Source organism: Halyomorpha halys, unplaced genomic scaffold, assembly GCF_000696795.3.
Source record: "Halyomorpha halys isolate HHAL.00 unplaced genomic scaffold, Hhal_1.1 Scaffold1014.1, whole genome shotgun sequence".
Classification (NCBI taxonomy): Eukaryota; Metazoa; Arthropoda; class Insecta; order Hemiptera; family Pentatomidae; genus Halyomorpha; species Halyomorpha halys.
The window spans coordinates 523,684-534,739 of record NW_027116643.1 but is presented as its reverse complement, the minus strand read 5'-3'; the positions used below and the strand labels follow the sequence as shown (position 1 = coordinate 534,739).

General features: G+C 32.3%; 1 protein-coding gene and 1 pseudogene across 1 annotated transcript; one reads left to right on the top strand and one right to left on the bottom strand.

The window, feature by feature from the left end:
• The first annotated feature begins 2,235 nt into the window (after positions 1-2,235).
• LOC112211073 (protein Red-like) lies at positions 2,236-3,979 on the top strand. The gene is made up of 4 exons (XM_067053369.1): positions 2,236-2,258; positions 2,520-2,661; positions 2,734-2,905; positions 3,774-3,979. Exons 1-4 carry the CDS (start codon positions 2,236-2,238, stop codon positions 3,977-3,979), a joined length of 543 nt encoding a protein of 180 aa, XP_066909470.1.
• A 4,118-nt stretch (positions 3,980-8,097) lies between these two features.
• Positions 8,098-9,258, bottom strand: LOC106687808 (protein Red-like; annotated as a pseudogene).
• Positions 9,259-11,056: the final 1,798 nt, after the last annotated feature.

Here is an 11,056-nt window from a genome sequence, read left to right as displayed (position 1 = left end):
TATATATTTACCCGATAACGGTAAGTGACATTAATAGATGTGAAAAAGATGTAAATATATAAATTCGTACATATCTGTTTCCTTTAGGTAATCAAATATTTCCAGAATATGAGGGCTGTTATTGTTAATTAAAGTTGGCAAATGGTATAGTAATCCGGTGTCAATCAAATGCCTGCATTCTGTCAATATGTGTTTAACAATGAGTGGTACGTTACACTGTCTACATGTTGGTCTAGAAGTTCCTGACAGTATACCTCTGTCCAATTCGTAGCCTGGTCAGTATTATAGCGTGTCATCTGCAGCTTTGGGTTCATGTCTTCCAGGGATCTACTTTCCATTTATTGTAAAATTAAAAATATATACTATATATATTTTTTAAGAGCCAAAGATAGCCCTACTAAATATCGATCAATGTTTTACAATCAAATTTATCCAGTCATACAGTAAAATATAAAGAAGTCTGAAAAATCTACTAAATAAAGGGGGGCTGCAGGCTAGATTATTTTATCGAAAAGGTTACTGTAACAATTCAGGCATTTACGCTCAAGGGCGTACTCAGGATCATAATTAGGGGGAAGGCAAGGCATAATCAATCAGGTTGTGTCATTTTAGCACAGAAAAGGCAAATGAAACTTAAATTTTAAGAAAATTATATATATAAGTTGCGGTCCTTTATTAGTTATTACGATTATTATTTCCTTTAAAAAATTAATTTTTATTAAATTAATATTTTTTCACTTCTAGGGTGTGAGGGGCAGCTGCCTCTTAGTACGGCTTTTCGTTTTTGAGCTAGGCTGACACACACCTAGACCACTTTGCGATACTTGGTTATTTGGACTAAGGGGGCCTCTAAACGGGTATATCCGTCAGAAACTCATATTTGAATTTTTTCAGGATCACAGAACTTCACCTTACAATATATAATTAAGAAGTAAAAAGAAAAAAGTAAAAATAAGGTGTGTGAATACTTTTGACACAGGTTGTTAGTTGATTGTTTTGAATTATTTATTAATAATCCGATCATACATGGTTTATATTTTCGGAAATATATATTATTAAAGGTTTGATGTATTATTTAATTTATCAAAAGTACTCTCTATAAAAAATAGTAGTATTTTTTATTTTATTCGATTTAAAACAGGTGTAGGAATACTTTGGACTCTGTAAGATGGTCGCAAAAACTGGCCCAATTTCCTATCGAATAGTCTCAAGAAATAAACAAGATATCGAAAGTTAAAACTGAAACTGATATGAAGAAAAACGCGACTCACGTATCTCTCAAGGTTTTCTTTAATCTAATGGCTATTAGGCGATGTTAGTATAAAAAATTGTGCAATTTTTTGGAAATTGCAGTATTTCCAAAAACAGTTGTTCCCACGCTTTCACGAGTCTAGCTTTATTTGAACCGTTAAGTTTTCAACATAAAAAACTAGAGTGAAAGAAAAGAAAGTTAAAAAGAAAAGAGCCTTAATCCAAAGTATATTATTACATTTAACGAAAATTACAGTGTTTTCTACATTCATATACATAATTAATTGATGATTTTCTGTTTAATTTGAGCAATTTTTTTAAATAACCCATCTCTGAGATTAAGTAAGTTGAATAGTTGTAATTGCTTTAATTTTTACAATAAATTTTATGAGAGTTCAGATTTTAAATATCAATAAGCTTTTAGCAGAATATTCCAATAGGTTATTTATTTACTTCGGCCCACTTAAGTTCGGAAGCAGATCCAGAATTGAACGATTGGTAGGAAAAACTATTAAATTAAATTATATTTGACATTTTTTAGATCTTTTTCTTTTTCATTTGATATAAAGTATGTAGATGATTAACCACATGTTAATTATAAGATAGTTAGAGCTGTGCTCGAGAAAAACAAAAATATTTTTAATAAATAAATATTAATGTAAATGATTATTTCAGTATATAAATCGTTTGCAGCCCTGATCATATCCTTCTGAAATAAAAACATTTGAAATACTTCTGTAATTGTTTCCTCCATTTTTTTACCCCTCTATTATTAATATAGTCTAATTTATTTGTTTTTACTCTTAGGAATATTGTCTCCTTAGGCTGCTGAGCTGACAGGTTATTGATTGATAATTGGTATCATCCACATTTGTAAACACCATTAACACAATATACAACCCTTAGATTTATTTTTGGCATTAAGATTCAAGTTGCCAATAGACATCTTTAATGTATCCTTTCTCTTTTACTTTATGATTCAGCATGATGATGACCCCAAGGTCTGGGTAACTCAAGAAGCAAGAAGAAAACAAATTTGCTGAGCTTGCAGAAAAATATAGAAATTGACCAAGACAACGAAGAGAAGGAGCCAATGTGGACTATCAAGTTGATGATCCCATGTCCACATCTAGTGGATATAGAGCTGTTGCTCTATTATTATAAAATAGGAACACGCAGTAAACTCTGTTTGCCCCTGGTCCTATAGATTATGTTGTTAAGTAGAATGATGACGTGGCTGATAATAATATACCTACAACTTTATTCAGAAGTATTGGTGATCTCCATAATACTGAATCTATTACCACCCTTACAACTAATGATATTGTGATTAACAAACTCGCTCAAATTTTTTCTTATCTGAGACAAGGTCCAAGACACCAAAAGAAACCTAAGAAGAAGGATAAAATGGTAATAATACTTCTGCAACTAGATAATTATCTATGCATTTAGTTGTTGTATTAATTACAAATACTGTTACAGATTGAAGAGAATATATTTCCTAATGCTGGGGACTACATACCATCGACTAACAAAGTCAGTGATCGTATGAAAGTTGCCAATTTTTTTAAAGATGCTGAGAAAGAAAAAAGCCCACAAAGAGAAGTTAGTAAAAAGGTTAATCCAACTGGGAAGAAAGAATCTAGAGCTGCAGGTAATATTATTTCATTGTTTTTTTTTTGTTTTTTTTAACTTAAAATTTAATTTAATGATACCTACCATATCATAGTCTCATATTATTTTCCAATTTGTTTTTGAACCTAAGTTAATCAGAAATAGTTTCCAAAGTTTGAAATAGTTGTTATTTATATCTTAATATGTTGGATCAGTTCTAGAGATTATTAATCAGAAAATAGTCAAAGTACATTAATTTTTTTACATGCTACAGAACATATTTGAGTTTTATGTTTAACTCCTTTTACTGCCTTCCTTGTTAGTTTCTGTAATATCCTCTGAAAAACAAATTTTATGGAGGACCAATCATATCAATTTCAAAATGTCCCACAGTTTATAAACAAAACATATTTTGGCCCATTTATAACTTATATTATTTTTAACCACTCTCTCAATAATTACCTTTTCAATTTGAGGCATTGATGTTATAATTCATTAGTATGATGATGTTATTTCACCCCAATTACAATCTTTATTATATTGTTCAAAGTCTCTCCCCACTGCAGTGTTAACATAAATTAGTTACTAGCCCATGTTTTGCAAAACTTTTTTTTTTCTCCTGAAACCTATATATCAATTATTCTCTATCTAAATTTTAGTCACTGTAAAATATATCAAATTATCAAAACTGTAATTGTTCCCCCCATTTTTTTACCCCTCTATTATTAATTTACAAATATTATATTTAGATGATTAGCCATATTTAAGTTATAAGAAGATGGTTAGAGCTGTGCTTGAGAAAAACAAAAATATTTTTAATAAATAAATATTAATGTACATGATTATTTTAATATACAAATTGTTTGCAGCCCTGATCATATCCTTCTGAAATACTAAAATGGATCAAGGTAACAAGAAAGGGCCAGTTGGAAGATGGGATTTTGATACTCAGGAAGAATATTCACAAAATGGACGACGTACTAGAAAGCATAACAAAGAAAACAATGAGAGAGCTAAACTGGATAGGGAATGGAACAAGATCCAGAACATTATCCAGAAGAGAAAGGGTCCAGATGAACCGGGTACTCCTCAGTCCAAAATTCCTAGGTACTGAGCTACAAAATGTATCTTTAGGGAGTAGAATAGTTATATGTCTATTCTTATTTGAAAGGGGAAAATATTTAATTTTAGTTCAATACCTTTAGAATGTTTCTTTTCGAATATTGTTTATTTCTTTTCTTTTATTTAAATATATAAACATTTATATATTGTTTGTGATTAGGGAACTTTATTTGTAAATATGTACTACATATTCATTGTAATTATCATAATTATTGAGTAATGCTTTACTTAGTATCCTAATGTATAAATCAAAACTAAATACTTGCATTAGAACTATTTTCTATTATTACACACACCCCCCTGTCCAACCCTCATTTTATTTATTTTGATTTTATTATTGTTCATTTGATTGTATTACTCATTGGCAAAACTGTAATTTAGATTTATTCAGTGGTTCTGTAATATTCTATATGGTCTGTAAGATAAACTTTTTCATTTTTTTTAACTTTATTTTTTACGCCTTATTTTTATTATTTTACCTTATATGTAAAATAAAATATTACATGATGATCGTAATTTTAGTTATCTAATATAATAAAGAGATATTTTTCAGTTAGTTATATTTTGAATGTAAGTAGTCCTTTTAACTATATGGTTTCATCCCCATTTGAATCTCGACCCAATCTTTGAAAAATAAGATTGGATTTAATGTGTTTTGAGGGATTAAGCATATAGTGTCTTAAGGAGGGTGCTAAATAGTGTGGAAAATATATTTTTTTAAAATGGTTTGTTATCATTCTGCTCTCATTTACTATTGAAAATTTTATTTAATCAGGAAACCATTCTGAATTTTTTTATTATACATTATTATACAATTAATATTTAATTATAATTATACAAGCTAATATTTCGACTCGAAAATGTGGACCATCTCTAGAAAAATGGACTTTCTCACTAAGCAAAATTGCATATCTTTGACCTTTAGTTCCAACATTTTTTGATTAATAGAAGCACTTAAACTTGACTTAGTACTGCAAGAAGAATGTAAGATGTCTTTCCACAACAATTTTCAATAATAAACAATCCAGACTCCATAAGCAACAGACAGTGTATATATTGTTATTTATATATTAAACATTATGTGTTTTCTTGAGTGTTGGCACAACTATGGGATAGCACCAATCTTTTAAGTTTCCTCCTACACTGAAAAAAAGGCAAGCAGGTTCCAGAAGACCCACTGTGATTTCTTAATCCTAACATGAGATGTTCAGTCACAAAATATGGTAGCTGAAATTTTTCATGAATCGAAGTTTTTGGCATCACCAATTTATTAATGGTTAATTTCATTAATTATTGAAAGAATCTTTAGTAAATTGTTTTTTAAAAATAATATTGATATTAAGTTTAATGATTCCTGTTTTACTAAAGTTTCAATAGTTTCATTTAATCAGTTACCCTGCTTTACAACTGAAAGTCTCATATATCTAGTTTAATAAAGAAAAAAAAAAAGGTTGTCTAAAAACTGAATTAGGAATTTAATTTTTTTTAATTCCCCAAAATTATGTAGAAAGAGCCACCACCTTATTGATTGATAATTGGTATCATCAACATTTGTAATACACTATTGACACAATATACAATTCTTAGATTTATTTTTGGCATTATTCAAGTTGACAATAGACATCTTTAATGTATTCTTTCTTTTTTACTTTATGATTCAGCATATGGAATCGGTGTCGAATTTGGAAATACATTTTCTTTCATAGAACACAATTCCCGAATGCTTATAATGTTTCTTGATGAAATGTTCTAATATAGCAAAATATAGGGTATTTTAATGTTGGAAAAGGAAAACAAAACAAACAGGTTAGCATCTAACATAACACTGTATTGAACTGACTTATAACAGGTAGAGGAGTTATGCCAAAGAGCTAATACGCATATCAAACATTACATCCTCTCCTGCTTAAATAAGGAACAAAACATATTAATTAATAGGATATATCATAATCTGAGAAGTGCTTAGGAGTCTTGATGGTCCGACCTGTCCGGCTTGTTGGTGTGAGAACTTCTTGTCCCTGGATGACAGATTTCCGTGAAGGTGTTGACAGACCAGAGTATGCATTAAATGAGGGCCGGATAACCCTAGAATTGGCCTCCTCAGGGGGTGAATTACAGTTAGGCTGCTCAGAAGATGGTGTCGGAGGTTCCGAAGTAGGGTCTGACAATAAAGGTCCCACTGAAGCCGGTTTCGCAGGGAGTGCTGGTGGTAAATGCTCTACCGATGCAGAAATGTCCCTTGATGGAACAGCAGCACTGGTTGGTTTAGATAGGTCTTCATAAAACTCTCCAGGCTACCTAGCCAGTGAGTCCAACACTATAGACTTAGCATCTGGAGAACACTTCTGCAGGTGCGAACTTGACGTATGCCTCAGACGTCCATTAAGCAACACTTGGTATGAAACCGTAGAAACTATTTGTTCTATAACTCCAAGTGGTTTCCCGGACTATCTTGTGAGTGATGGATTGAACACACACCAAGTCTCCTGGTTTATATTCAGTCAGTTTACTTTGAGACTCTGCTGTATATTTGTCTTGAGATGCTCTAATTCATAATTTTAAGATCTGCGCTGGATGAAGTAAAGTCAATGGTGTTCTCATATTCCTCCCTAAAAATAACTCTGAGGGATAACCTTAGTAACCGAATCTGGTATGTTTAACATAACAGGTAGGGGAGTTATGCCAAAGAGCTAATACGCATATCAAACATTTCACTTGATATAAACTCAGGAGAAATATGGAACACAAATACAACTTTAATTCATTTTTTCATGTCTCCTTAAAAATGAAGAAAGCAATTAAACAGCTGAAAATGGTGCTGGACTCTAAAAGCTTCTCTCCCGAGATATCTTAATCAAAAATATAATTTGAGACTGTTTGAGGTAGTTAACATGAATATAAGTATAAGTATTATTTGAAACAGGAAAATATTTAATTTTAGTTCAATACCTTTAGAATATTGCTTTTCGAATATTGTTTATTTCTTTTCTTTTATTTAAATATATAAACATTTATATATTGTTTGTGATTAGAGAACCTCAGCAATGTATATGTACAATATATTCATTGAAATTATTATAATTATTAAGTAATACTTTAATTAGTAACTTAGTGTATAGAATAAAAATAAATACTTACATTAGTACTATTTTCTATTATTATTATGCTTTCTTGTATTTCAGCCATCAGCCATTTTAACACCATACTGGAAGGCTGCTTTCGGCAGGACTTCTTTACTATTCATGTATTGTGAATATTCTTCCTCAGTATCAAAATCCAATTTTTCAACGGGTCCTTTCTTGTTACCTTGATCCATTTTAGTGGAATCAACTTCATAATCAGAATCTTCTATAGCATCCTGCATTTCATCCAAGCCAGGATAACACTCAGTGTAACCAGTCGGTTCAACAGCCTAACGAGCCAATATTCCTAAGAGTAAAAATAAATAAATTAGACTATATTAATAATAGAGGGGTAAAAAAATGGGGGAAACCATTACAGTTTTGATAATCTGATATATTTTACAGTGACTAAAATTTATATATGGACTAAAATATTGATATATAGGTTTCAGGGGAAAAAATAAAGTTTTACAAAACATGGGCTAGTAACTAATTTATGTTCTTTAGTTAACACTGCAGTGGGAAGAGACTTTGAACAATACAATAAAGATTGTAATTAGGGTGAAATAACATCATCATACTAATGAATTATAGCATCAATGCCTCAAACTGAAAAGTTAATTATTGAGAGAGTGGTTAAAAATAATATAAGTTATAAATGGGCCAAAATATGTTTTGTTTTAAAAACTGTGGGACATTTTGAAATTGATATGATTGGTCCTCCATAAATTTTTTTTTTTCAGAGGATATTACAGAAACTAACAAGGAAGGCAGTAAAAGGAGTTAAACATAAAACTCAAATATGTTCTGTAGCATGTAAAAAACTTAATGTACTTTGACTATTTTCTGATTAATAGTCTCTAGAACTGATCCAACATATTAAGATATAAATAACAACTATTTCACACTTTGGAAACTATTTCTGATTAACTTAGGTTCAAAAACAAATTGGAAAATAATATGAGACTATGATATGGTGGGTATCATTAAATTAAATTTTAAGTTAAAAAAAACAAAACAAAAAAAACAATGAAATAATATTACCTGCAGCTCTAGATTCTTTCTTCCCAGTTGGATTAACCTTTTTACTAACTTCTCTTTGTGGGCTTTTTTCTTTCTCAGTATCTTTAAAGTAATTGGCAACTTTCTTACGATCACTGACTTTGTTAGTTGATGGTATGTAGTCCCCAGCATCAGGAAATATATTCTCTTCAACCTGTAACAATGTTTAATGGATATAAGAACTAAATGAATAGATGATAATTTGCAGAAGTATTATTATTATTTAATAATACTATTACTATTATTTAATAATTGCAGAAGTATTATTACCATTTTATCCTTCTTCTTAGATTTCTTATGGTGTCTTGGACCTTGTCTCAAATAAGACAGAATTTGAGCGAGTTTGTTAATCACAATATCATTAGTTGTAAGGGTGGTAATAGATTCAGTATTAGGGACATCAGCAATGCTTCTTTATAAAGTAGTAGGTATATCACTATCAGCCATGTCATCATTCAACTCTACAACATAAGCCATACAACCAGGAGCAAACAGAGGATTTCTATGAATTTCCTTTCCACCCATAACTACTTTATAAACATTCCTACCTAGACGAGTTTTAAAAACCATCTCTTCTTCTTCTTTATTTTTCTTTTCCTTTTTGGGTTTTGCAACTAGTTTTTCCATTTCCTGTTCTTTCATTTGAATTTCACTTCTAACTTTTTGTAACAAAGCGTAATCTAAACCTTTTACCAAGTGAGTATGTTCCATATCGCCACCCAAAAATTTTGATTCCTGAATCATTTGCCTCCTTCTTTCTGCGGCATCAATACCAGATTTAATATCAGGAACTACAGCTCTATATCCACTAGATGTGGACATGGGATCATCAACTTGATAATCTGCATTGGCTCCTTCTCTTCGTTCTCTAGCTCTATCTCTGTATTTTTCTGCAAGTTCTGCCAATTTGTTTTCTTCTTGCTTCTTGAGTTTAGCATAGTAGATTTTCTTTTTTCTTCTCCTTTCTCCACGGTCATCTTCTACAACAGTAGATGGAGTTTTCTTATCAAGATTTTCAGAAGTTGGGGTATGAGTTGTTGAAACAGGAGTAGCTGGAGGGACAGACCTTGGGGTCATCAACAAACGACGAAAGAAACACAGAAAAACAATCGATACTAACTCACTCCACACTCAGGACACTACTGGCCACGAAAGTGCCCATGCGCAAATGGAAACAGTTCCAGGCGCGGAACCTCTCGTCTCGTAACAGGTTTGATATTTTGTAACCGTTAATCTCGGAGTGTAAATGTTATTATACTAACGTAAGTGATATAAATAGTGACGTTTCCTTACTTCATAAGGACTAAAATGCCTGATGATGGCACAACACTCGTTTAACCTCAGTGGAGTTAATTACATTAACACTCAGAGAATAACGGTTACAGAATATGAAACCTGGTTCCGCGCCTGGAACTGTTTCCATTTGCGCATGCGCATTTTTGTGGCCAGTTATATTGAATTTGTATATTATATTTTAAAAATTGTAATTTGTTGCCCCGAAAGTTTATTTTTATTATATAGTAAGTGTAATATTTTAATTTCTACTTTTATTCATGTTAATTATCGGGAGGGAAGCTTTTAGTGTCCAGCACCATTTTCATCTCTTTAATTGCTTTCTCCATTTTTAAGGAGACATGAAAAAATGAATAAAGTTGTTTTTGTGTTTCATATTGTCCTGAGTTTATATCAAGAAACGTTATAAGCATTCGGGAATTGTGTTTTATGATAGAAAATGTATTTCCAAATTAGACACCGACCCCATATGCTGAATCATAAAGTAAAAGAGAAAGAATACATAAAAGATGTCTATTGTCAACTTGAATTATGCCAAAAATAAATCTTTTTTTTTTCCCCTACGCCACAGGAAGTGGGCTATTACGCCATTTTCCCTCTCGCAGCCCAATACAATTTTATTCGTCCTCTTAGCTGGTCCGCATCTCGCTCAACATCCTCCAGACCAACACACGACAAAAGATGGTCCCCATCCATGTCCCCCATGTTGCATAGATGACATTTCGGGGAATCTACGATGCCAATTCGATGGAGGTGTTTTTGGAGCAGATCATGTTCTGTCACTAGCCGAAAACAGGCCACTCTCTCAGCTCTGCTAAGATTGCCGGGGATTCTTTTTTCCTTATTCAGTAGGCTCTCCCACTTCTTTCCTTCCGCTTGAACTTTGTGTCTAGCACTTGTTCTGTCTTTATAATAAGCGTTTATAAGTGATTTCACTGTTCTGTAGGAAAGTGGTAGAACAGGCTGGTTCTTTGCACAACCAAGTTTAGCCAACTTGTCAGCTTGCTCATTACCATCTATGCCAACATGGCCTGGTATCCACTGCAGAGCTATAGCCCGTCCTCTTTTCTTCATGATAGCAGCCATTTTTCTGCACTTTTCTTCCGTGGGTGACTTGCGGCACCTGGTGTTGTTAATTTTTGTATTACGGCTTGGGAGTCGCTGAAGAATACCGTGTTGTCATTGCATTCAATAGTGGCTTCCACCGCAAAGCAGATAGCCTGCATTTCTGCATCATAATTGTCACATCCCGCTTCAACGGGAAATGACAATTGGAAGTTAATTGAGTATACACCTGCTCCAGCTCTCTTGTTAATACCGGACGCAGACCCATCGGTATAAATGTGTAGCAATTGCTCTATGGGGTATAGCTCATAAATTGTTTTTAGTGCAGCAGCTCTAAGCTCGGGTTCAGGGCAATCTTTCTTGACACGATCACATGCCAGTTTGAATCGCCCGTAGACTTCAGCGGAATCGTGCTTTGGCATGTAGGAGATGCTTATATTCTGTCTTTCATCAGTTGGTAGGTCTATCTGGTGAATCATTTCCTCGGCTTTTGAAAGAAAAGTGCGATGGGACCTCAGTCGTTCATT